The 27,569-nt window shown below is 44.2% G+C and overlaps 1 protein-coding gene across 10 annotated transcripts in view; it reads right to left on the reverse strand.

Moving 5' to 3' along the window:
- The window catches only part of ZNF106 (zinc finger protein 106), a 101,024-nt gene that overhangs the window by 25,047 nt on the left and 48,408 nt on the right, over positions 1 to 27,569 (reverse strand). For all 10 annotated transcript variants that reach the window (XR_008314088.1, XR_008314087.1, XM_053286770.1 and 7 more), the window contains 3 exons: positions 18,066 to 18,846; positions 16,836 to 16,891; positions 9,153 to 9,298 (listed from right to left, as the gene is read on the reverse strand). Coding sequence is in view for 8 of the 10 variants with exons in the window: in XM_053286770.1 (XP_053142745.1) it covers positions 9,153 to 9,298; positions 16,836 to 16,891; positions 18,066 to 18,846 (983 nt within the window). In the remaining 2 variants the exon portion in view is untranslated. The remainder of the gene's footprint in view (positions 1 to 9,152; positions 9,299 to 16,835; positions 16,892 to 18,065; positions 18,847 to 27,569) is intronic.

A 27,569-nucleotide genomic window follows, 5' to 3' on the forward strand; every position in this document is an offset into this window, starting at 1 on the left:
TTATTATCATTAAATTTATATCACGCTCATCCTCCAAGGAACCTAGAGATTATATAGCAATAGCACTTACGTTTATATACCGCTCTATAGCTGGAAGCTCTCTAAGCGGTTTACAATGATTTAGCATATTGCCCCCCAACATTCTGGGTACTCATTTTACCGACCTCGGAAGGATGGAAGGCTGAGTCAACCTTGAGCCCCTTGGTCAGGATCGAACTTGTAACCTTCTGGTTACAGGGCGGCAGTTTTACCACTGCGCCACCAGGGGCTCAGCCATACATGGTTATATTTATCCTCACAACAAACCTGTGAGATAGGTTGGGCTAAGATACACGTGACTGGCCTGGAGTTACCCAGTGAGTTTCATGGCAGAATGTGGATTTGAACTCAGGTCTCCTCAGTCCTAGTCCAGCACTAACTACTACACCACCTAGACTAGGTGAAGTGGATCTGTAAGCAATCTCAGATTGCTTTTTAGCCTACTTTCCAGTAGGCTTATGAGATCACCCGGCATTCTGTGTCCATCCATGTGTCCCCCACTATCAACTTTGCAACGCCTGAACCAATATGAACCAAATTGGGGCAGTTGTAGGGACACATAGGGACACCTCAACTGTGTAGTTTGTGATGTCATCCACGATTCAAGATGACGGATGGAAAATGTTTGAGGTGCAAGTGGGCTAACTTGTGAACCGCTTAACCAATTTGAAACAAATTTGCTACAAGTTATAGGGACACATAAGGAAGCCCAAATGGCATAGCGTGTGATGTCATCCACCCCAGGATGGTGGACATGTAAACTTTTGAAGTGCAAGTGGACTAACTTGTAAACCACTTAACCGATTTGAACCAAATTTGGTGCAGTTCTAGGGACACATCAACGGCGTAGTTTGTGATGTCATCCACCCCAATGCAAGATGGTGGTTGCGTGAACGCCTGAGGCACAAGGTGGCTAATTTGTGGACTGTCTAACCGATTTGAACCAAACTGGGTACAGTTGCAGTGAGTGACACACAGGGATACCTCAATGGTGTAGTCTGTAATGTCGTCATCCACCCCAATGCAAGATGGAAGATGCATGGACATTTGAGGTGCAAGAGATCTAACTTGTGGACCTCGATTTGAACCACATTTAGTCCAGTTGTAGAGACGGTGAAAGGAAAATAAGGCTGATTAGTTCTTACTAAAACTTGTTATTCTCCAAGTTATAAAGATATAGATCTTCACTCCAGCCACTTCTTTATATACACATAAAGAACACAAGTAGTCGGATACTCACAGGCAGCAGGTATGGAGAGAAGAAGTGAATAGGGAAGAGGAGAAGGCAGCTGAGGAGAGCTCCATGTGAAAGCACTGTGAAATAATACCCATTGCAGAAAAAGCCTTTTTAAGACCCACCAAGTGCATCTTAAAACCCACAGGAGTGGGAGCAGCAGCTATGATCATATCTCTCTGCATATATGTGTAAATAGATATACTTAAAAGCCTGAAGCTCACGCTTCATGGTTTTTCAAACTAGGCTCTCTTCTTGGATTATGTTATTTTGCATCTGGCTGCTTCACTTTGCACACATGGGGGAGGCACAGGCTGCAGAAGTAGTAATATTTTTGGACTCTAAAGCATGACAGACAGAATTGGAATGGATCTCTTCTCCTCCTAATGGGTGAGAGGAAATTAGTGGAGTGAATAAAATTACACACCTATACGAACGTACCAGGTATACCAAGTCATGGAACCTAACTGAAATAACTGGTTTGGGACCAGAGTTCCCTCTAAGGCATGCGCTTACACATTTTTTGATGTCCGCTCAAGTAATTTTAGATCCTGCTCAGATTGAATCAGAAAAGTCCCACTCTGAAGGCATGTGTGCACACACTGTTTTGATACTGCCACCTAGAACAAAACTCATTCCGCACACAGATGAAACAAATAGCGATAACACTGCTTTGGACTAACCGGATGTCAAAAAGCAATGCACAAAGAATTTTTGTAGAACTGAAATTCATTCTGAGGGATTGTAATAGCCTTCCTGGATCCCTGGGAACATGTCAAGAAAAAACAGGTTGCTCAGCTGTAACTTATGATCTGGTTGTGATCTGTTGATATCCATAAGAAAGGGTACTGCGCCTGCACAAAATCCTCACGGGTGCAATACGCAGCTCCTTGAGGCGCCCATGCCCCGTCTCCACAGCTCCAGCGTGTACTATTTAAGGCGGGGCTGGACGCCATGTTCTTCAGTTACTGGAAAACCACCGATGAGGGCAATTATCCTTGAATGGTAAGTTCATTATTGAGGTTAAAATGTATCTGCACACTCATAGCCCAATGCTACTGCAGCGGGGTGGATGAGAAAGTCTTATGGTATATTAATGGATCACTACCAGATCATAAGTTACAAGTGAGCAACCAGTTTATCTGGAACATGATCCATTGAGATCCATAAGAATGAGTGTTTAGTTAGCTCCCTGTGGAGGAGGGTGCAGTAGCTATTGTAAGACCCTTTTTAATATACTTCTCCTGAAATTAACCTCCGCTGCAGAGCAAAGATCTATGGCATAATGTTTGACGAATGGCAATTCTGTGAACCATGTAGCTGCCTTACAGATAACCTTAAACAATATGCCAGATAAGTGCACAGCCGAAGCATAGCAGTGAGCCTTGATAGCTTCTGGAGGATCTACTTTTTGTAATTTATAGGCCAGTATAATCAGTTCCACTAGCCAGTGGGACATATGTTGTCTAGACATGCCTGAACCTTTGGCGGAGCGCTTGAAAGTGATAAAAAGGCATTTGGTAGACCTGAAATTATGTGTATGATCCAGGTAATAAAGTAGAGCTCTACAGACATCCAAGGAACGCATAGCTTTCTCTAATGGAGTGGATGGGTTCCTGAAGAACGTTGGTAGCACAATGTCCTGGTTAAGATGGAAATCAGATAACACTTTGGTATCGTGGTCCATAATACTCTGTCCGGGTAAATGGTGAATCTATACATAGAGCTGTTTGTTCACTCCTTTCGGCTGTTGCAATGGCATTAAGGAAAGCCGTTGTTAAGATTACTAGTTTAGTAGTGGCAGTCCTCATAGGTTCGAGCGGGGTTTGCATTAGTGCAGAAAGGACTAAAGGGATACTCCATTGTGCAACTGGTGTATGTACAGGAGAATATAAATTCATCAGGCCTTTCAGGAATGCTTTGCTATCAGGGTGTAAAAGGAGCATCTTGCCATCCCATCCAGGGTGTCTTGCTGAAAGGGCAGCAAGGTGTACTCTCACTGAGACATTAGCCAAGCTGTAAGTCTTTAAGGTTGTCAAACAGAGAAGAATCTCTTTTATGCTAGCCTGTCTGGGGTTGAATCATCTCACCATAGCATAAGACTTGAAGCGTAGCCATTTCCCCAAGTAATTCTGTCTTGTAGAGGGTTTCCCTTGGTTAAGTAGAATCTTTGCTAGAAGTCTATTAGCCATGCCATCAGGATGCAACACTTGGCCGTTGTCTTGAGTAAGATCTGCTTCTTGTGGCCATCAGTGGTACCGGTTTCTGGACAGTTTGAGTACCTGTGGAAACCACAGTTGTTTTGGCCACCATGGTGTTACCAGGATTCATGCCACCTGAGTAGTCAGTAGTCGAGCTACCACACACCCTATCAAGGGTGTGTCTACCTTGTCCTCCTTTGGTCTAGAAGCAAAACGTCACCATTTTGCAGTGTACAACCTCCTGTTGGAAGGCTTTCAGGATGCCAGAAGGACAGCTTCTATAAATCCCAACCATCTATCAGGATCCTCCATGCAGTCAGCATCAGTACGTTTGGTAGGGGAGGAGGCGGATGATTCTCCTGCTGCGGCAGTAGGGTCCCTCGCAAAGGAAGACAGTGGAAAGTGTGCTTCGAAAGCTACAAGAGGGATGAGAAGAACTGTCTGCGTGGCCATCATGGAGCAACCAGTATGCGGTTCGCTCTGTCTTTCCTGATCTTCTGCAAGACCTTGGAGAGCAAATGGAATGTGAGGGAACATGTATAGAAGCCCCTGACTCCAAGTGAGAGTGAACGCATCCCGCAGAGATCCTTTTCCAAATCCTTCCCTTCATCAATAAAGATAACAGAGATTATTTTCTCTGGATGTGAAAATATCTTACCTCTGGGGTCCCCCAAAGACGAAAAATGCCTTGAGCTAGCTCCAGCGCGAGGGTCCATTCATGACTGTATGACGTTACTTGGCTGAGCGCATCGGCTAGCACATTGTCTTGCCCTTGAATGTGAATTGTGGACAGGGTGAGATGTTGTCGGATGGCCCATTCCCATATGTGTAGTGACAGGGCCAGAAGATTGCAGGACCCTGTGCCGCTGTTGATATAGGCCTTTGCAATAATATTGCCCATCTGGATCAATACCTTCAGGCCATGAATATAGGGATGCAACTTCTGGAGGGCGCACCAGACCACGAGAAGTTCCAGATAGTTTATGTGAAAAAACTGCTCGCTCTGGGACCAAAAGCCCTGGACTGTAATATTGTTGAGGTGAGCGCCCCAGCCTGACATGGAGGCATCCTTAGTAATGACTGCCCAAACCGGTATTGTTTTGAAACTGGTGGAGTCGTGCAGGTTCTCTTGTGAACTGCATCCACCCAGAGCCTGCTGCACCTGAGGCAGTAGTACGAGCATGCACAACTGAGTGTTGCATGTGGTCGAAACTGTTGAGGAACCACCTTTGTAAGACGTGCAGACAGAGACGTGTGTGGGGCAGTACCGCCATCGTTGAGGTCATAAGATGCCCAAAAGATGCTGGACTACACCTGCCCATTGCCTCAGATGTAAAAGACAACTCCTAGATAAGGTGTGTAGAACCAAAATCCTCTCCGGAGAAAAAATAATTTCGTCTATTGAATCGAAGATGATGCCCAGAAATTTGATAACTCATTGGCGAAAAGCACAACCTTTTGTAATTGATCCGCAACCCCAAGTTTGACGTTAGGGTGACGGAATAATGCAGGCTGTCTAGTAGGTTGCTTTGCGTATCTGCGAAAAGCCAGTCGTCTAAGTATGGGAAGACTTGGATCCCCCGTTCCTGGAGAAAGGCGACCACGACCGCCATTCACTTTGTGTAGACCCGGGGAGCAGCCAAAAGTCCAAATGGGAGAGCTTTGATTTGGAACACGGAAGACCCAATATGGAACTGCAGGAATTCCCTGTGCTGAGGTTTGATGGAAATATGGTAATACGTATCTTCGAAATAGATGCGAATCAAACCTTTCTTTTTAAGAGGGGAAGAACTGCCGGAACGGTTAGCATCCAAAACATTTTTAGCATCCAAAACAAATTTAGGTCTCTGAGGTCCATAATAGGACAGTGCCCTCCATTGGGCTTTGGTACTGTAAAATAATGGGGAGGGGGATCGTTCTGTCCTGTTATGGGAGACTCACTCTATGGGATCATTGTCTAGTAGGGAGTTGGCCTCTTGAAGCTTTTGTGTTGGCTTTGTTATACGGATACCTGACTCTGGGGTATCAAAATAAACTCCATAGCGTAACCAATCTGAATCATCATGAGGACCCACTGATCTGTTGTAATCCACTCCCATGCATCCAGGCAGGGCCTTAAACATGTTCTGAAGGTGAAGTGGTCATTGTCGTTTATTGTAGGTGGATGGCTTAGATTAGGCTGGTTGGATTTCCCAAAAAGAGAACTGACGTGAGAACTCTCACTAAAGTGAGAGGTTGTGTTCCACGAAAGGAATGGTCAGAATGGTTTGAATAAGAAGGTACCTGGAAAGAAGAAGTCACCGATGAGGATCTGGAAGCTTTCCCGTTCTTGGGGAACCTGTAAGTGGACTGATAGGAAGTCATGGATTTAGCAATGTTCTGCAACTTCTGATCTGACCATCGAATGATAGATTTTCAATCCTTGTTTTCATCTTAGGAACCAAAGAGGCTGATCACATCCATGCATGCCTTCTCAGTATAACTGCAGCCACCACAGAAAGCGCGTTGCAAGTCTAGAGGTATGGAATAGCTGTCCATATGATGCAAGTCATGCGGCAGTCGAAGAAGAACTGGATAGGGGGAGATAGCCTCGCTGTCATGTAGGCTAGGGGGCAGAGTTTCCACCAAAATGTAGCAAAGCTTGGAAGGTTCCTGAAATAGGCTTCTATGAATGTGCAAAGCCCATTTGTTTGAGGTACAGTGACCAAACAGAAGAACTCAGCTATCTTTCCAGATATGGTGACTGGCTCAGAGTTCTCCTCCCTAGTTGAGGTACAAGGAACTTGTCTCAGCAGTGCAGAAGGAGGCAGCTGATAACCCTCCTAGGAGACATTGTAGTGCATAGGGAGAATGGTTAGTACCCATTGGGAAGTGTATCTACAAAGCTGGTTTCCAGCAAAAAGGGGATACGTGAATCCTGTGACCGTGGATTCTACAAGTAATCTTCACAAGAACTGCAGTGAAGACCCACAAGACCCGCTGTCCTAGGCACACTTTTCCAGACAGGGAAGAATCTTCATGATGCTATTGTGAAGCCAGCTATTACAGAGCACTTACTGATCCACCATATGTTGCATGCACAAGACCTCCATCAGCACCGCAGAACCTTATTTTCAGTAACAACCAAACTACTATGAGTTTGGAGTGGAACCCTCCTGCTGATAACAAAGGAAGAAACAACATGACCTATGGGGTATTGTGCAAGAGGTACAGCTGGGAGCAGGATGAATGCGTTCCCTGTGGGAGCAATGTTGGATATATGGCACAGCCAATTTCTTTTTGTCACTGTTACTGTGACCACTGGTCAAGCAGCTGAGGCATGAAAAAAGCAGGAGAAAAGAGGAAAGACCTACCATTGTAGTCTGATCAGCAACTTCATATATTTATTAAAAATGAACGTTTCTTCTGTTCCTATGAGAGGTCTTCATTTTATATAAATTTTGAATAAGCCATCAGCTGGCTTTTTCACTTCCTGTGCAGAAGGCAAGCATGGCTGGGGCTTTCTCCTGTCTCTTGAGGAACTTTGCGTAGACAGACACTATAATAGTCACTTCCCTCTCAACTAATTCTATTGCAAGCCAAAAAATTGGGGAATTACTCACAAAGGTCTGAAAAATAAATAACCTGCTCATATTTGAAATGGCTTTCCTTTGCAGTATTAATTCCCATGTCTACAATCATGACTGTTGAATTGGATTTCCTGAAGTACACATGGCTGAAGTTCTACCCAAAACTCAAGCTCTCAATACTTAAGAATACAAAGCAAATGCTCAAAAGGTTTTCATAGCATTATGTTTGTGTTGCAGCTCTTTCCCCCTGCTAACTGAGAAAAGAGGCACTTTTGAAAGTGGTGATTCTATTTATTGAGCAGGGGAGAGCAACTGGCCCTATCCAGCCCCAGCACAGCATCCCTCCAGTGGCTGTTGCTGGGGTTTCTTTTTAGATTGTGAGCCCTTTGAGGACAGAGAGCCATCTTTATTTTTATTTCTCTATGTAAACATTTTGGGAACTTTTGTTGAAAAGCAGTATATAAATATTTGTCATCATCGTTCTGCGTTACATTATGTTAACTTCATCTCTTATACTGAAATGAAGTCAAAAAACCAGACAATTCAGTGATTCTGTATGGGAAATATTTTTTTCACTTTCATGTAGCTTTTTTCATGTAGTTTTTTCACTTTCATGTAGCTTTTCTTTCCCTGTAAATGAAAAATATGCCTGACACATAAATACAGCATGAGGGGAGGTATTTGCAGGGAGTATCTGCAGACAGGGAAAAGTTGGTTCAAACGGCTGCATTCATATTTCTTTAACATTTCTACTGACTGCATTCATGTTTCCTTAACAAATGCAACTTTACACCATGAGTTTCACAGGGTTGCACAACTGTCTGTCATAAGCGGCTGCCTAAGTGGCTTTTTAGATGATTAATCGGTGAGGACAAATTTTAAATCGGTGAGGCTATAAATTAAAGGCGTGTTCCTGTTTTTAATTCTGTCTTGGTTCTGGTATTTTTGTGTAAAAGACTGTTTTCTCAAGCTTTTAATTAATTTTAATTGATTTTATATCATAATTGTTTTAATCATTTTATCCTGTTTTTATTTTGTATTTTAACTTATGTACACTCCTAGGGATACACATGTCTAATAGTATAGAATTATGATAAACACATACAAATAAATCAGAGAGCCAGCGTGGTGTAGTGGTTAGAGTGCTGGACTAGGACCAGGGAGACCCGAGTTCAAATCCCCATTCAGCCATGAAACTAGCTGGGTGACTCTGGGCCAGTCACCTCTCTCTCAGCCTAACCTACTTCACAGGGTTGTTGTGAGGAGAAACTTAAGTATGTAGTACACCGCTCTGGGCTCCTTGGAGGAAGAGTGGGATATAAATGTAATAATAATAAATAAATAAATAAAGTAGGGAAAATATCATTGCACACTTACTTCAATGACCAATTCCTATGTTGGTCTAAATGTAATGATTCAGTGGGCAGGACCCTGTATCTTTTGGAAAAATATATTCTTAGATCATGGAAACTGGCCCCTATTAGCCCTTTAAATAATTAGGCTACAGCTACAACCAATTGTTGTCTTCTCATATCAATAGACTGGATTGCAATTTTAGCTAACAGCAATGATGTTTGAATGGAAGGAGAAGGGAGAAGCAATACTTTTAAGACATCTCGTGGGACAGGAACATGGAATCTCTTAATAATGCTCTTCATAAGACAAAACAGAAAAGTTCTGCATACCCCCTAGATGAACAAGAGTTCATCTCTGATTGCACTGCATTAACTATTCTATATTTCATTCATTGGCCACAATTCCCTTTCCTAAGGGAGAATCTGGGCATCCTCCATAGATAACCAAGCTTGGAAAACTGCTGCCAAGTATTTATGGCTAAAAACAGTTCTAATTGAATGTGAAGAACTCTACCACCACCTGGCTGTCGCTGAATTTCTACACATACTTCTTAAAATTTTAATTCCTGTTTTAAAAATATCTGCCTAGGCTTCATTTCATTCGGGTTTTGTTGTATGTATCTACCCTATGGTTATTCCCCCAAGCGTTTTAGTGGATGGCTGTTGCTTCATGAGACCTTGGTGGCAAGAAAAAGGCTGTACACCTGGAAGACAGCAATACAGAACAATTTCTTCAGTAAGTCTACTTACTTACCACTAGATTATATGCACGGATAGTTTTATCTGCTGAGCAAGTGTATAGCAAGTTTCCAAAAATCTGAATAGCATTCACTGCAGCGGAATGTCCCTCAAACACCCCTTCTGCAGGTTCTTCATCTTCACCCGGTTCTGAAGAGACTTCTGTCAAATGCACAAATTGCAAGGCTTTCAGTTAATAAAAACATTCTACTTATAACATCATGGCAGGAAGGCAAATGCCATGCTAGTACAAATTTATCCCGCTACAGCAAAGAAAAACAGGTTGCTTACCTGTAACTATTGATCTGGTAGTGATCCGTCGTAATCCATAAGAATGGGTACTGCGCCTGCGCAGGGACCCTGCAGCTGAGTGCTCTAGCTCCTCTCGGCATCCAGACTCCGCCCCCACATGCTCAGCATGGAAGTATAAAAGGTGGGCTGGATGTGCTTCATCAGTTCCTGGACAACCACTGTGAGACAATCATCCTCATCATGATGAGCAGAAGAGAACAGGTGAGTTCCAAAAACAAGTCAAACACACACACCCACAAAACCCCAAGTTGGCTACTGCAGTGGGGATGGTCGGGAGGTTCTTATGGATTACAACAGATCACTACCAGATCAATAGTTACAGGCAAGCAACCTGTTTATCTGGATTTGTGATCTGTTGTAACCCATAAGAATGGCTGTTTAGCCAGCAACTAGAGTAGCTATTGTAACACCCTTTCCAACACACTTCTCCGAAGTTAGTCTCCACTGCAGAGCGAAGGTCAATAGCGTAATGCTTTTTAAAAGGCAGTTCTATAGACCAGGTGGCCACCTTGCAAAGGTAATTAAAGGAAATTCCAGACAAATGGGCCACTGAAGCAGGATAGGCCCTAGTGGAATGAGCCCGGATGTATTTCGGGGGCTCGACCTTCTGATGTTTATAGGCTAACAATATTGGCTCTAATAGCCAATGAGAGACATGTTGCCTAGAAACAGTGCCCCTTTGTAGGAAATAAACAAGTGTTTTGAAAGTCTGAATGGTTTAGTACTGTACAAATAGTATAAAAGAGACCTTCTAACATCCAACATGTGCATAGCCTTTTCTAGAAGCATTGAGGGAACCCTGAAAAAGGTGGGCAGCCACAGGTTTCATCAATAGTCTGGCTACTACTCTGCCAATTAACAGTTGTGGAGGAAGCATCTACAGGATCTCCTGTGCCCAGTATTCCCTCTAACAGGGATTCCCAGGTGTTGTTGACTACAACTCCCAGAATCCACAAGCCAAAGCCATGATAGCTGGGGATTCTGGGAGTTGTAGTCAACAACACCTGGAAATGCCTGTTAGAGGCAACACTGCCTGGGTCCAGTATAGCTGAAAAACGTTACCCAGAGAGAGAAGATTGTGACCCACTCTGGAGCAAAACCTTTCGCTCTTTGCATTCTGTGCTGTCGCAAAGAGGTTGACTATGGGCTGGCCTCAAGACGCGAACAGTGGTCGCAGGACTTGGTCATGGATTTCCCATTTGTGTTGATGTTGTTGAGGGAAAGACCAGCCGAGGTTGTCCGCAAGCACATTGTCCATCCCTTTTATGTGGATGGCAATGGGATGTATCTGTTGACGGATACACCAGTGCCATAGCTGGAGGCTAAGGGCACATAGTGATCAAGACCATATCTCCATGTCGATTTATGTAGGCAATGGCCGTAGTGTTGTCGAGTTGTAGTTGGCCCACTTTGCCTTTTAGCAGGGGTAGGAAGGCCTTCATTCCCAAGAATAGAGCTAGGAGTTCTAGGAAATTGATACATAATTACCTTTGCTGTGGGGCCCAACGACCTTGCACCGTGTAGGTGTTGCAGTATGCTCCCCATCCGGTCAGGGAGGCATTCGTTGTGACCCAGATTCCTGGCACAGGTAATTGGAAGGGTGCCCCCACAGCATGTGGTGTTGATTTGTCCACCAGATCAGTGATCGTAGGATCTGAAAAGGTAACGCGAGCAGACAGTTCTGGCTGTCTACATTGGGCTCGAACACTGATAGAAACCACAACTGTAGTTTCTGCATCTTCAGTCTCATGAATGGAACTGTTGGCTTGCAGGACGCCATGAGCCCCAACAGTCTTTGGATGTGATGGGCCTGCTGTTTTATCTGAGCTTGGAATTCCAAGACCAACTTCTTGATGGTTTCGTAGTGGTCCCTTGGCAGGTAAGGTTGTTTCATTTATGTGTCCAAAATCATGCCCATATATGCTATGGACCTCTGAGGTTCCAGGTGCGATTTCTTCCAATTTATCCTGATGCCTAGATCCTGTAGGAGAAATGGTAATGACAAAATCTGAGAATATAACTCTTATTTTGGAAGCCAAGAGCCAGTCATGTAAAGATTCATCCCCACAGTCCTTAGGTGAGCCACTACAACAGCCATGCATTTTGTGAAAACTTAAGGTGCTGTTGACAGTCCAAATGGCAATACTGTATATTGGTACACCAACTTTCTGACCATGAAGCGAAGGTACTTCCGATGGTCATTCTTGATGCCTATGTGGAAGTATGCATCTTTGAGATCCAGTGTTGCCAGCCACTGCTCTTGGTAAAAGAGCAGCAGTATATCTTGTAATGCTATCATTCTGAACTTCCTTGTGCGCAGAAATTTGTTCAGGTGATGTAGGTCCATAATCGGGCGGATTCTTCCACCCCTCTTTGGGATTTGGAAGTATCTGCAGTAGAATCCGTCCCTTCTCCATGTCCACTGCACAGCCCCCTTCTCTACCGTCAGAATTGTGGTCTTTGCTTCTGGTAGGGCTTGAACCTCGGTTGTGTGTACATTGAGGGGGATGGGGCAGTGAAAGACTTTGCTGTTTATTTAGATTTTTTCATCTTTTCCATTGTCTGGTTTGTATCTTCACTAAATAATACCTTCCTGTCAAAGAGCAGACCTTCAGTCCTTTCCTTCATATTGGTCTGAAAGGAGGCCAACCGTAGCCACGCATACCTGAGCAAGGAAACAACTGCTGTCATGAGCCTCAATTCATTCTCTGCCAGGTGTTTGGCCATGCTGAGCTGATGTCATGTTATGGAAGCTGACTTTGCAAACACATCTGAAAATTTCTGGGCAAATTCTTCAGGGAGAGACCTTCCATCTCCTGGTGGAGAGTCTCCCAGAGGGAGTGGCTGTATACTGCCATACAGGTGGAGAAATTGGTGATTTTAATTGAGAGACTGCTGTGGTGTAGACTCCCCCCACCCCATTACGTCTAATTTTCTTCCTTCCTTATCCGCAGGAATGGTGTGTTGCCGGGCGGACTTGGAGAACGTGGCGCAGTTGATGACAAGAGAGTTTGGAAGGGGATGCTTTAATATGTATTATTCTCTTCCTGAACCCAATATAATCCTTCTAGCCATCTGGACATCGAGTGGAAGTATTAACGACCTCCCAAGTCATGTTTGCAGACTCTGAAATAATAAGGAATAGAGGCAGAGCCACTGGTTGAGTGGCCTGCGATGATGCCATGAAGTTGTAGACTGTCATAGACTGTGTCTTAAGATCAAGGTGTCCGCCATGACCTTGATCTGGACATGATAAGCCTTTACTTCTTCGGTGGGTGACTCATGAAGGCAGTACATCTTTAAAGGATCCTCTGGTTCGATGGTTTCTGGATCTGATTCAAAATCAGAAGAGCCATGCTGATCTTCCTCCGGAGATGGAGGAGGGGAGACGGGCTCTGTGTTAACAGGAGTTTCAGCTTTCCTACACTTTGAAGTTATCTTTTGAGTGGTAGTCGAAGTTTTTGGTACCACCGGTAGAGCAGTGTCTGAGTTTCGGTAGTAGTCCATGTCACTGGGGGTTTGGGTAGTACAGTCAGAGTCTGAGTGGTTGAGTTCATTAACATAGCCTTTTCCTGAGGTTGGGCAAGAGGTAATATATTTGTAAGTGATACAGTGGTCATAGTAAGCAGCTTTGTTGCAGCATCGGGGCATCTACAATTCCCAAGGTGCAGACTGGCAAAGGGCTAGGAGAACTGGTAGCCAAAGCAGTGGATACTCCTCCTCTCTGAGTTTTCCAAAGCTTGTAGTCCTGGTAATAATAAGGAAGGCCAGGCAAAGAGGTGCCAGACCTGCTGGACAATGAAGCAACTGGTCCAGGACGGCGATGAGAGAAACCACATTGATGCCATGACAAAGTTGGTGGGGAAGCACCTAGTAAGTGGCTTGCTGAAAGAACCTTAGGACATACAAGGAGTTCTGCCTCTTGCAGGGTGGTTAGTGGGACATACACCACGTCCTGATCATCTGTTTGCTCACCAGGTGTACCCTATAAGAATCCTTTAAACGTGGTGGTAGAGGGCGTTCTGTTGCTGGAGTTGAGGACTAAGAGCAAAGCATGCATCATAAATGGGTTCAGTCCCCCTTCCACATCGCCAGGTTCTGCTTCAAGACTGAAGAAGATGTTCGGAACCAAGGGATGATGTTCTTCAATGCCAAAAGAATTGGAGTGTGCAGCTTCGGGGAAGTAGCTCCAACCATAGCTGTTGGTGTTGAACGTCTCGGAGAATCAGCCGGGGACAGAATGGGCGTAACCACCAGAGAGATCAATGTTGTGCAGGGCGGTACAGGTTTCATTCCCGCAGTTGTTGTTGGCCTAGGCGTCTGAGGTCTTGACACACACACATTTGGCATTGAAGACCTCGAAGCTGGAGTGGACTTCGACAACAGGGGAGCCAACTGGAGTCCAGATGGGGACAGCGTCAACATAAAAAGCCCATCTTGATGTTTGTGCTTCTTCGGAGCTGTAGCTGTTACATCCTCTGGGTGCAATGCATGTCTCTTCTGATCTTGTCTTGGCGGAGGGAGGGGAGCCATGCGGAGGTTTGAACACAAGGGTTGGGTTTTAGACTGATTTAGTTGTACAGACCCCGAAGCCGAGTGCTCCAACGTTGATGCCTTCAATGTTGACACCTTTGACCAAGTGGTTTCAGTAGTTGCTGTTAATGGATTCAGGGTATCGCCATATAGTATATCGCGCAACCTGAAGACCTGATTTCTTCTAGTTTGTTTTGAAAAAGACATGCACATATCTTGCATGCTGAAGTATTATGTTGCTCATCAAGGTAGATCAGACAAGAATCGTGCCTATCCTGGGAAGACAACTTGAACCTACACTCTCCACAATGTTTCAAAGACTTTCCCTCCGTTTTTGAAAACATGTCCATTCCTACAAATCCGAGATTGTGCCAAAGTAGTCAGTTTTCCGTAGGATAGTCAAACAAACAGTCTGTTCATCAAAAATTGTACAGATAATCCAAAGGGTGGTCAAAAAAACAGTCTGGGTCAGAGGGAAAAATAATAATATTTCTATTTTCTTTACAGGAACTCACGAGGAACCAGTTCAAAAAGGAGCAACCAGAGATGTGATCAGAAGTGTGATTGCTACGGCGGTCAAAAAGAAACTGACGAAGTGTGTTCAGCCTACCTTTTATACTTCCATGCTGAACACATGGGGGCGGAGTCTGGACACTGAGAAGAGCTAGTGCACTCGGCGGCAGGGTCCCTGCACAGGCGCAGTACCCATTCTTATGCATTACAATGGATCACGATCCAGATCATGGTGTAACTGTGGAGCCCCTTGGCTGAAGAAACCAGAAAAAGGAGCCAAGTAGAACTTGGAGAGAGACTACAAAGATACCCCAATTTAAAATGAGCTAGCAAATCTGAGTAAACGTGTCTTTGGCTTAAGGATACATTAGAAACTAATCACAAATCTTAATTATTAGGGGCAGGAGTAGTTCTAAGAACTAATGGAACCTACTTTCTGTTTCTTTCAACATCCATCCATATCACATTAAAGCTTGAGAAATAAATTCTTCTATAGTATTTGATTTCTCTTCTTGGAAATTGGACTTGTTCGTGCATTATATAGGGAAATGCTTATAATGTGTGTGACCATCTGTTTACAAGATGGGGGAACTGTAATAAGAAGACTGTCAGGATACCCTCAGACCCACTCCTGATTGGCTGTGAATTTGCTTTGTATTGAACTGTCAACACAAAAGTTATTAGGCGGACACGGACACAGCTCATAAGCCTTCTTTCCTTAAAAAAGTAGCCTAAAACATGGAGATTGCACCACTGCATCAACTAAAGAAGCCTCTAGATAAAAGTTAAAGGTAAAGTGTGCCGTAGAGTCAATGTTGACTCCTGGTGACCACAGAGCCCTGTGGTTGTCTTTTGGTAGAATACAGGAGGAGTTTACCATTGCCATCTCCTGCACAGTATGAGATGATGCCTTTCAGCATCTTCCTACAATTTAAGGTATACTCAAATGTTATGTATTAAAGTATACAGTCGTGCCAGTATAGTTAATATGAGGAGTATTTTCAACATTCCACCATTATAAGCCCTGAACATTCTATTGCTTATAAAATGAAAATCCCCATGTAATTGTGTACACAACAACTAGGCAACAAGAGACATCACTCCTCTGAATTTGGTGCAAATCTGTTGCAAAATGGCTGGCATATAGCAGTTTAGGTTTTTAACTCCTAAGAAGAGGGTTCAAAGTGTTGGCAACATTTTTTTCACCACTGATAATGCACACACACATATATATTTTTAATTGTGTTTTTTAAAATGGTGGCTCCATGCACCTATACTTTGCCTTGTTTTGCATTAGGTAAAAATTCATCAGGGGCATCTCTAGGAAGTGATTAGGGAAGCTGCACCTGTTAAATGTCTGCCTGGATGCATCCCTCCCCATTGTCCAACTGAAGGACCAAGGCAAAGTGTGGGTACATGGAGCCTCATTTCTAAAGCCATCATCATATAGCAAACTGTACAAAGTCTCTACAGATTATATGGTGTACAAGTTAAGATGGGCACTATAACTTGTAATTTCCATTATTTAACTCTCATCTTAAACTGAAGGTTTTTGGATTACTGAATAGATATAGGAAGGAATGGCACTAAATTGCTGAAGCCAAGGGTTGTTATCTAGGAGCAAGTGAAGGAAGCTGCTGAGTGCATCTCATACTAGCAATTGTTTGCAAATGGCCAAAATTTTATTTTTTATTATTTTTTTACATTTATCTCTCTCTTCCTCCAAGGAGCCCAGATGGTTATGTTTATCCTCACTACAACCCTGTGAGGTAGTTTAGGCTGAGTGATAGATGACTGGCCCAGGGTCACCCAGTGAATTTCATGGCTGAATGGGAATTTGAACTTGTGTCTCCTCAATCCTAGTCCAACACTCTAACCACTACATTACATGATTGTTTCTAAGAGTGCAAACACACTAGTTGAAAGTAGTCTTAATGCACGGTAGATAGCAACAATATTTTAGGAAATACTATGGCAGCCCATTAAAAACATTTTTTAATGGATACTGGCTACCCAAGGGAAAAGGAGAATCCCACTTGCTGACAGATGGATAACAGGCAATCAAGAGATAAGAAATCTCGATTTCTGTCCCAGAGAAAATGAATCCAACATGATAGGAATGGGACACCTCAAAATATCAGATTTGTATAGGATAACACTTCTGGCACTTTAGTTTTTGAGGAACATTTGGGAATATGGAAGATGCTACGGCACACACTGTATGAGCGTATACTACTACCAGTCCTAGAAAATTGTAGAGTTCTCTCAGTTCATTGAAAAGGTCCTTGCACTTATTTCTTTCATCTCCTTTAAAAATGAATAAGCATATAAACAGATGTACCTGATGAGTTTTTTGATCCTCTGATTGATGATATGGATGTCTGAGTCTCAGCCACACTATTGAAGAAGGAGAATGCAATTGCCATTACAAAAAATATTAAGTAACATGCAAGGAGGCATAATTCTTCCATTTCATAAATTTTACTTGTTGAATGTACTTCAGCTTGGAAAGTCTCTACATTATATTTTATATAAGTCACCTCCCTGCCCAAAAGGCATCAGAGAGAAACAAAAATACAAAATCATAAATGCCATTAAAGTCTAGGATCATAATCTAATTTTAAAAACAAGTAATCATGGGAAAGCCCTGAAATATGAAAGTTTTGTCACCAAGGACTGTTTCCATATAGTTTGACATACATCCACCAATGGTAAGGAGACAAGGAGTATTTCTCTCCGACTAGAACCCTTCCATTATGTATAACATTGCTAGGTACTGTGCACAGCATGCAAATTGTATCAGGAATTGACTGCCAACAAAACTCTAATTGATTATTAATAGTGAGACTATTCACACGAGCATGCAAAACTGGGCTAAGGGAGCCCAGCCTGGTTTTGCACACACGTATGACGATCCCAGCGGCATCACGGCAGCAAACCTGCCTACAGAGCCACCTTTCAAAACAAGGTTAAGGGAGCAAGCCTTCCCTTAACCTCGTTTCTTTGGTTGTCTGTCAGTCACAGTTGCAAACAGCTGCAGCTAGCAAGTTTGGGAAGCGGAGATCCCCATAATACATCGTGCACTCATGTGGTGCATTTCTGGAGCTCCAGGGGGTGGGTGATGCGTCCTGACACCCTGACCCTTGGAGCTGTCAGCAGCAGCTGGTGCCCGTGTAGGTGGGCAATCTGCCTGCCCAGGGACAGCAGAATGATCATTGGCAGGGAGTTAAGCTCTTTAGGGCTTCCTCCCTGCAAACCTGGTAACCCTTTCCCATGGCTCGTGAGAAAAGGCTCAGTATGTTATTTAGGATTAGTTAAAGGGTTGGTATTATTTAGTGCCATAATTTTCACTATTTCTAATACTTTAATATTCAAATTTCAATTTTTAATGCTATGATATAATTTTTAATCTGCTACTGAATTGTGCTACATTTAAATTGTGTTTAAATATGTTGTATTTTAAGCTGGTCAAAGAAATAAAAATCAAATAAAAAGGCTATATCAACATAAATAAAATTACACAAAAAGTGTACATACATACACACAAATAAATGGACGTTTTCCAACTCACCTTCTACCAATACTGTCCTTATAGTTTGTTCCAATCTCACTAGTAGAGCTCACTTCATCATAGCCAGATCGAGATGCCTCTCTCAAAACTGGCTCTGAAGAGTTCAAGGCATCTCTCTTGGAAGGGCTGTCTGGTTTCTCATCTCCTGACTCTGATGAACTGATGGCCACCACTTCAAGAGGAAATTTAGGGACTTCTACAAATTCCAGAGATATGTCACTCTCATTTCCATCTTTCTTCCTCTTTCCTTCTGGAACAGCCTCCGTACCCTCTTGCTTTGGAGTGGATGTTGTAACCTTTTCTCCTTTGGGCATCTTTATTGCCTTGACTTTCCGAAGAGGTTTTGAATCACTTACATCCTGCTCTGTATCACTGTTCTCAGGCACATGGGCTGCTCTTAATGCTTTCTTCTTCTTCAACCTTTTCTTCTTCTTGCTCACTTTGCTCTCTGTGGAAACCAGAGTAGAGACTGCCATTTGCTCATGCTGTTCGGTTGTCTGTTTAGAGTCTTCATCCACAGGCATTTCAGAGGGAAAGGTCTGACTTTGAAAGGAGCTACTACACTGTTCTTGGATGGTGTTGTCTGCTGGGGATTTGTTCCCTTCTGCCCTCACTGAAACTGGTAAATAACTTGGGGAAGAGCAGCCAGATAAGCTGGTCTTCCCATTGTTTGGAGTAGGTTTCTGAGTATCTTCATTAGACTGCTGGAAATCAAGGAGTTCCGACAAGGACATGGTAGCAGATATAACAGGGTACTGTGAAGGTTTAGGTCCTGCATTTCCTAATGAAAACAAACAGGATATGTATTTTCACTGAAAAGAGCACTTTGCATTATGCATCCCGACGTGGGTCTCAAATTCAAGCAGTAACAACTCATGAAGATTAAGTTTTAATTTTTAATGTTGGGTTTTAAATGATTTTTATGTTAATAGTTTTAATATTAAATTGATTTTAATTGTAAACTGCCCAGAGACACGTTTTGGGCAGTATAGAAATATGTTAAATAAAGTCACAGAACTTCTTAAATTAAGTTCAAGCCATGAAGTTTTATATATCCACTATATATATGCACTATATACACCATGACAGCCAATGTAGTAGTCTATGGGGGTTGTGTTGGCTTGTCAAGACTCCCTGGAAATCAACTGGAACCAAATCACTTCGGTTTCTCCTCCAGGGAGTCTTGGCTAGCTATTCTCTCTCAGCTTCATTTCCGCATCTGCACAATGGAATGAACAAGGAGTTGTTCTAAAAACATGCACAATAATGGTTTAAGCACTGTATATGCTAGTAGTGCTATACAACTAAGTCAACTGACAAACTAAAGGACAAAGGTTAGGGGGATGGGATAAGGCTGGACTGATTGCTTCCCAAATCTTCCCAATCAATAAAATGTGAGGAAGCAGGGGAAGGGAAGAGGAAGAGTGGAACTTCAGCGAGGCTAAGACTAAGTGTTTGCCTTACTCCATGTTTATCCAGGCACTAAAGCTTTGTGTTTGCCAAGTGCTAGCTGAGGAGGAAAGAGGAACGGAGCATTGGTTACCATGAAGGCTACTTCTTGCTGCGGGGTCCAAGGGCATCTCACATGTGGGTTATGTGACCCACATGACTCCAAGGCAGCACTATGATAATTAGCTTAGTTTTTAACACTGTGAGGAGTGACCCCTCCTCAGTTCTTTTAGTACCAGAAGGAACATCGATGAAGCTGGAAAAACCTGGTTAAAAACTAGGTAGAACAACAAGTCAAAAATCAAACCTACTAATAATCCGCAAAATCTATATAAATATAGGGCATATTTAAAAAATCACCCCAGTTCCCGGACAGTAGGCGCTGGCAAGAAGGGTAGGTCGAAACGCCCTTGGACCCTGCAGCAAGAAGGAGCCTTCACAGAGAGTAACCAATGTTCCGCTCTCTGCTGCCGGGGGTCCACGGGCATCTCACATGTGGGAACATAACACAGTCCTAATTCCAACCAGGGAGGGTACCAGCAACTACTGTGCAGGTAGAACCTGCTGGGAGGACCCTCCTACTGAACGCTGCCTGGGCAGATGCAAAAACGTCTAGTTTATAGTGCCTGCTAAGTGTAGAGGGCACCCGCCAGGTTGCTGCTCTGCAAATGTCCTGGACAGATGTGTTTGTAGAAAAGCCTGCTGATGTGGCCACAGCCCTCGTGGAGTGGGCAAACACTTTGGTGGGAGCCCTGAGGTTTTGCAATTGATAAACCAGAGTTATTCATGCCTTAAGCCACCTAGCTATGGTGGCTGGTGTGACCAGCTGTCCCATGGATTGCAGCAAGAATGAAACGAGAAGGGATCCGGAGGTTCTAATGTCTTTTGTCCACTTGATGTAAGCTTTAAGGCACCTACGGACATCAAGTTTATGCCAAGCCCTTTCCACCAGATGAACCAGTTTCGGGCAAAATGAGGGCAAAATAACATCCTGAGACATGTGGAAGGGAGAAGCTACTTTTGGCCAAAGAAAGGGGTCTGGAATTAGCTTCACAGAAAGGTTTCACACAAAGGTTTTTATGTACAGAGAGGGCCCTGAGTTCAGACACTGCATACAGAAGTGATGGCCACAAGGAATGCCAGTTTGAATGAAAGTATATGCAGCAGAATTGATGGCAGTGGCTCAAAGGGAGGGCCCTGGAGAGCCTTGAGAACTGTATGTAATTTCTAGTTAAGAAAACAATGGACCACCGGAGGAGACAGGAGAGCGGAGCCCTTCAGGAAACGTTTTAGATGCAGATAGCAACGCATGGTGCCTTTAGAGGTTCCCAAAATTAGGTCCACTACTTTTGCGGCTTGGCGTTACAAGGTATTAGCAGAGAGCCCCTTGTCCAGTCCATCTTGCAGGAACTGTAGAAGATGAGTCATGGAGGCGAACCCCTTGGGGACCCCGTGGCGGGCCGACCATCACAGGAAAGCTCTCCATGTAGATTGGTATATCCTGTTGGTGGATGTCCATCTGGACGCTAGTATCGTGTTGAGGACTGAAGCCAAGTATCCATGTTTTAGGAGTCGCTGTTCAGTTTCCAGGCGGCTAGTCTTGACCAGCCTGGATCTGGGTGCTGGGCCGGCCCTTGCTGCAGGAAAATCTGGTGTGACGGGAAGTGGCAGATGGGGTTCCATGGCTAGGTTGTGGATCTCCGCGAACCACAGTCTCCGTGGCCAATATGGGGCAACCAAGATGAGTTGTGCCCGTAGAAGCTTGACCATGCATAGAACAAGTGCCAGTAGGGGGGTGGGAGGGAACACATAAAGCAGGCCTTCTGGCCATGTTGAGTATAGAGTGTCCACCGCTTCCGCCTGTTGGCAGGGGAACCTCGTGAAGAAGCAAGGCAGTTGTGCATTTGCTGGAGTCGCAAACAGATCCATTGGCAGGCCAAAGTATTCCATGATGTGGAAGAAACTGTCATAGACGCCATTCCCCTGGAAGGAGGTCTGAGTGGCTCAGCCAGTTCGCTACCATGTTCAGGTTGCCCTGTACATGATGTGCCATCGAGAATGCCACACAGTGTCCCATTCAGTTGAATAGCAGTGCTGTTTCCGCTTGCAGGTACTTGGATCTGGATCCTCCTTGCTGGTTCACGTGAGCCTTTACTGTGGTATTGTCTGTGTGAATGAGCACGTGGCAGTGAAGGGAACTCTCATAGGGCCAGGCAAATGGCTGAGTTCCAACCAGTTTATACTGTGCTGACGTTCTTGTGGCGACCACTTGCTCTGGACAGATTGGTGTTCGCAGTGTGCTCCCCAGCCCCTCTTAATTGCGTCCGTGGTGACGATGACCTTGGGAGGATCCAGGAATTCCTTTCTCGCCGACAAGTGTGTGGCGGTGGTCCACCAGCATAGAGAGTGGAGAACCTTCTGCGGCAGGGTTACATGCCTGTTGGACTTCACTGTGATATCTGCATGAAAAGGAAGCAGGAACCACTGAAGTGGTCTCAGATGGAAACGCCCCCAGGGGACAGACTGTAGACTCACCACCATCAGCCCCAGAACTCTAGACAGATCCATGAGAGGCGAGAGACCCGAGCCCAGTACCTTGTGTACCTCTAACTCCAGTGTGTGTTTACGGTCCTGTGGAAAGAATAGCTTGTCTTGTTGAGTGTCTAGCAGCACCCCGAGATGAAGGATCTGGTGTATTGGGTGCAGTTGACTCTTTGCTTCGTTGATCAGGAACCCGTGACATTGGAGCATGTGGATGGTGGTTTACAGGTCCTTCTGGGCCAACTGATGTAACTTCAACTGGATGAGATCGTCCAAATACTAAAACATCCGTACGCCCTGTAGTCTGAGGTGTGCTATCACAGGAGCCAGGACCTTTGTGAAGATGTGCGGAGCCGAAGGGAGGCCGAAGGGAAGCGCTTTGTATTGGTAGTGAACCCCCGCATACAGAAAATGGAGGAGATGGCAACTGTCCTGTTGTATGGGTACATGTAAGTAGGCCTCCTTGAGGTCTATGGACATGAGGAGATCCAGATTATGTAGGGCCTCTGCGATGGATCTTAGCAATTCCATGCAGAAGGTGTACTTGCACACAAAGTGGTTCAGATGTTTTAGGTCCAGCACCCTCCGTAGTGAACCATCCTTTTTTGGCACGGTGAAGATTATGGAGTAGACTCCCACACCACGCTGGTGTCTTGGGATGAGTTCTATGGCTCCTATTGTCAGAAGCTGATGGAATGGCCTCCTGCAGGCCCTGGTGCTTTGCTTGTAGCAGGATGAGGGAGTGGGTAGAATTCTGTGAGGTAGCTGGCTGGTCAACTCTATGGAGTAGTCCTCTTTTACAGGGGAGCGTACCAATAGGTCTGATGTGGTGGCCTCCCAAGCGCACCAGTGAGAGGAGAGGCAACTACCCAAAGGCAACTCTCCTGCCCCATCACATTTGCTGCTCGGACCAGGCTGTGAAGGAGGCCCTACTCCCAAACGGCGGCCTAGAGACCCTAGCTCTACCCCAGTAGGGATGTTGGGATTTTGACCCTCTGTCCCTGCCCCCGAAGGGAACGAAAGGGTTGAAATGACCATCTTCCTTGAAAGCGGTCCTGACTTTTAGAAGAAGGAGGCATGGGTTTCTTTCTATCTTTGGACTCTACTAGTATGTCATTTAGAGCTGTGTTCCCGAATAGCTTTTCGCCATTATATGGAATAGAGGCCAAGCTGATCTTGGATGCAGCATCCACTTGCCAGTATTTAAGCCAGAGGTTGCAGTGGCCAACCACTGGGGCCATAGCAGCCTTAGATGCAAAACGCAGCCCATCCAGGGTAGCATCTGAAATGAATGCTTGCGCCTTGTGCAGTTTTAATAGTGTTTGGCACAACCTGAACAGATGTGAGGGGGATCTTGAATTAAACCGTCCAGCCAGATTAGAGAGGCTCGTGCCACAATAGAGGCTGCCGCTGAAGCCTTCATAGATAAGGCTGTTGTCCCATGTACACGTTCCATGCGTTTGTCTGTGGGATCCTTAAGGACCAATTCCCTGTCTCTGGTCATTACAGAGCCAGAAATTAGTTGTACCACTGGTGCATCCATAGGAGACGTAGTGAATATCTCGCTCCCCTTTTGTTGGAAAGAATAAAACTTATTAGCCACAGCGGTAGCACTCTTAAAGGGGGTGGTCAGGGACCATTCATATTTGACCGCTTCCACAAATTGTTTAGGTAATGGAAGGGCTATGCCAGAACCTGGGAAAACCAGTGTGCTCTTTCCTGTTGGTTGGATCTCCTGAGAGGCGGGAGGATTAAGGCCCAAGGCAAGCAGAGTTTTGGACATGATAGGTGCCAGATCTGCCACCTGGAAAAGTCTCAGGGGTGCCTCAGGTGAGTCTGGTTCTTGGGCATCAGACTATTTGCCCTCAGACCTAAGTTGATTGGGTCAGTAGGTGAATGGGGATCTCCAATGGAGCTGGAAGGGGGTCGTTGGGGGGCCCCTTGTGAGGGTGCAGTGGCTAAGTTCCCCATGTCACTATGAGGAGTAACCCTGAGGCTTGGGGACCCATGTTCAGAGATATTAGAGGACTGAACGCTGAGTTCCCTCTGTCTAGATCCGGACCTGGCCTTTTTGGACTTTTTAACACGCTTCTTCTTTTTCTTCGCTTTCTTAGGGGCTGGAGTCTCAGATGGGGAGGAAGCTGCACTGGAAGAGGAAGGAGAAGCCTGCCTAGGCCGCTTTTGCTTTTTGGATTTTACGGCATCATCTCTCTCAAAAGATTTTGCCAATACATTCTCAATCCACAAACCCCAGGCAGGTGGTATATCTCCAGGAGCATCTGTTAAGGCCTGGGTTGCAGGGACATTCTGGGTCAGACTAGATGACCCTGCGGAACTCATGGTTGGGGGTTCAGATAAAAGTATAGGCCCAGCATGGTGTCATCTCCTGGTGCCACCATTTCTTCTGGTGCCATCGAGGCTGAGCTCCTGGTCACCAGTGTGCGAGGCACTGCCTTGTTGTCTGGGAGGTTCAGAGTCTATCGACCCGCTCTCCACAGCCACCCTTGGTCTGCTTGTTGGTTTCTTCTTTGGGGCCTTAGAGCCCGAGGACGCCATTGCTGGGAGCCCGCTTGGCCTTCCAACCACCATGGGTGACTGTGCTGGGCGAGCGGGGGTTGCGGGCACTCCAGTGCTGCTGGTGACCAGGAAGAGGGGTCTGGGGAGAGCAGTAGTGGAGGCGCTGCTTTGCCCGCTTCCCCAACCTCTGCTGCTGAAGGAGGAAGGTCCTGTTGCTGCTGTGCTGCTCCGAGACGCCGCTGAACAGGGGCGCAGAGGCAGTGTCGCAGGTGGCAGAAGAGGAGCAGGCCAGCCTGGCAGCTTAGACTCCCCTCAGTACTCACATGAACAAAATGAACAAAAAAGGTGCAGCAGGCTTGGAAGACCGGGTAAGCTCTTTCCTGCTGGCTGGAGCACAAAATGGAGAAGGGAGGGTGACTCAGGGAAAGAGACAAAACAAACAAAGGAAAGAAAATGAAAATGAAAACGCCTGACTGCTGAGAGAGAGCTGCCTGGAGCCTTTGTGGAACTAAAAAGAACTGAGAAGGGGGTCACTCCTCCCAGCCTTAAATACTAAGCTAATTATCATAGTCCTGCCTTTGAGTCATGTAGGTCACACAACCCACATGTGAGACACCCTTGGACCCCTGGCAGCAGAGAAGAGTGGGTTCACATCTGAATTTTACAAAAAAAAAAAAAAAAGAATTATAGATCAATTAGTCCCAACATTGGATCAACTATTTAGATAAATTATTAATAATTTAAACATACCAAAAACATGGTTGGAAGCGACAACTGCCTTGATCCCCAAGACAGATAAAGATCAGTGCTAATTAGCTCTTATAGGCCAATATCCCTTTTAACTATCATCTTCTTCGCTATGAGCCCCATTGCCTGTTGAGATCATCTGGAGAGGTTCATCTATGGTTGCCACCAGCTGGTGGCTACTCGGGGATGGGCCTTCTCCATTGCTGCCCCTGGGCTTTGGAATGCACTTCCTGTTGAAATAAGAGCTTCCCCGTCTCTGACAACTTTTTAAAAGGCACCGAAGACAGATTTATTCACCCAGATTTTATTAGATTTTTAGTTTTTAAAGTTGTTCTAATCTTTTTAAATTTTAATTTGTATTTTTTTTTGTACCCAGAGATGAGTGTTTTGGGTGGTAAATAAATAAGTTAAATAAACAAATCAACTATTAATCATAAAAATATCTCAGAGATTGAGAGAATCTATTTTAGGATATTACATTCACAAAGATCAGGCAGGATTTCTCAGGGGAATGCAACTAGAAGGTAAGACGAGTAAACTTTTGAACAAAGATTTTGCCTCAAAAATAAAAATAAAATTGCAATATTTTTGCCAATGATGAAAAAGCATTTGATAGAGGTTGAATTGGATTTTATGAAAATAGTGATTTCTCCAAAACTGAATTGATTTATCAGTAAATGGATCAACTATATAATCAAAATGAAGTATTATCTGAACCTACAGAATGAAAACAAGGAATGAGGCAAGGATGTCCTCTGTCCACATCTTTTGTTTAACTTTGATATATTGAAAAAATGGCTATAGCCTTGTGCAGTGATGAAAATGTCCGAGGATTAAAACATCAAGAAAAGCACACAAATTAACATTATATACAGAGGATATTGTGTTCTCTCTCTCAACAAGCCTAAAGTGTTATTGAATAACCTGAAAAATCATGAATGAATTTGGAGAAATATCTGTTATCAGATTTATTTAAATAAATGAGATAATGGGGATTAATAGCCAAGATTCTATAAAACATGATATTGATGAGTTGAAGTGTGCGAAATGGAGAGGATAGATATTTAGGAATCAAATTTTCCTACACCACAGATTTAATTAAGTAAATATATATCCTTTCATCAACATCATCAAATGAAAATAGCAAAGTGAGAAACTAAACTTGTCTTGGATGGGGAGAATTGCAGCAATTAAAATGAATCTTCTCCCAACATGTATTTATTTTCTAAATCTACCTGTAAGGATTCCAGTGAAAAGCTTAAGGCTGAAACAAAAATGTATGTCTCAATTTATATGGAAATCTAAGCCTCCAAGAATAAAAGCAAGTGTTATTCAATAGAAACTAAAAGAGGAGGGCTTTCAAATTCTTAAAGCTATGCCTGCATGGTGGGACTCAGTTTTGAGCTGAATTGGGATCTGGAGCAGGGGAGTATAGATTGCGTTAAAAGAATGGATTTGATTGGACAAAGCAGAGAACTCGATATGTTAAAATATCAAATATACTAAGGAATTTTATGAGACTTATAAGAATTATGCAATAATAGATTGCCCAGGAATGAGATCTGCTATATATATCAGAAGTATTTTACTGAGCACACACTGGCCATTTGCGTGGTCAGCATTGGACATGTGTGCTGATTACACGCAGGGGCTGCAGGGAAAAGTGCTGCAGCCCTGTGTAAGGTAAGAAACTCCTTACCTACTTTTTAAGGGAACCGCTAACCGCTGCTGAACCGGTTCAGATCCCGGCACCTGAGCCGGTTTGCCACTTCCGAGAGGCGGCACCAAACCAGCTTGTGCATATCCCTAGTAAAGAGTGGGGCAGGGAATTGATTTGTGGCACAGCAAATCCAAGTTAGACACATTATTACTATCCTGAAATGTATACAAAGGGACTATCAAAAATATATGTATTACTAAAAGAGGGTACTAAGGAATCAGTTCTATATAGACAAAAATGGTAAGAGGATTCAATGAAGCACTTCCAGTGGAAATGTGGAGTCAATTTGGAACTGAGATTTCAAACATTGCTATCAAAGAAAATCATTTAAACATTTTGCTTTAGTAGTATTACACACCAATTAGAATACATTTTGTGTATCACACAGCATCAGTAAACTGTTGGGAGATGTCAGTCACATCAGGCAGGATTTCTCCATATAGTGGGAGTGCAAGGCAGTTTAAAAAATGCTTTTTTGGTAACAAAGCATATTTGAAATGACAGAAGATTATTTAGATTGTACACCCCAA

The sequence above is a fragment of the Hemicordylus capensis genome, chromosome 1 (assembly GCF_027244095.1).
Source record: "Hemicordylus capensis ecotype Gifberg chromosome 1, rHemCap1.1.pri, whole genome shotgun sequence".
NCBI lineage: Eukaryota > Metazoa > Chordata > Lepidosauria > Squamata > Cordylidae > Hemicordylus > Hemicordylus capensis.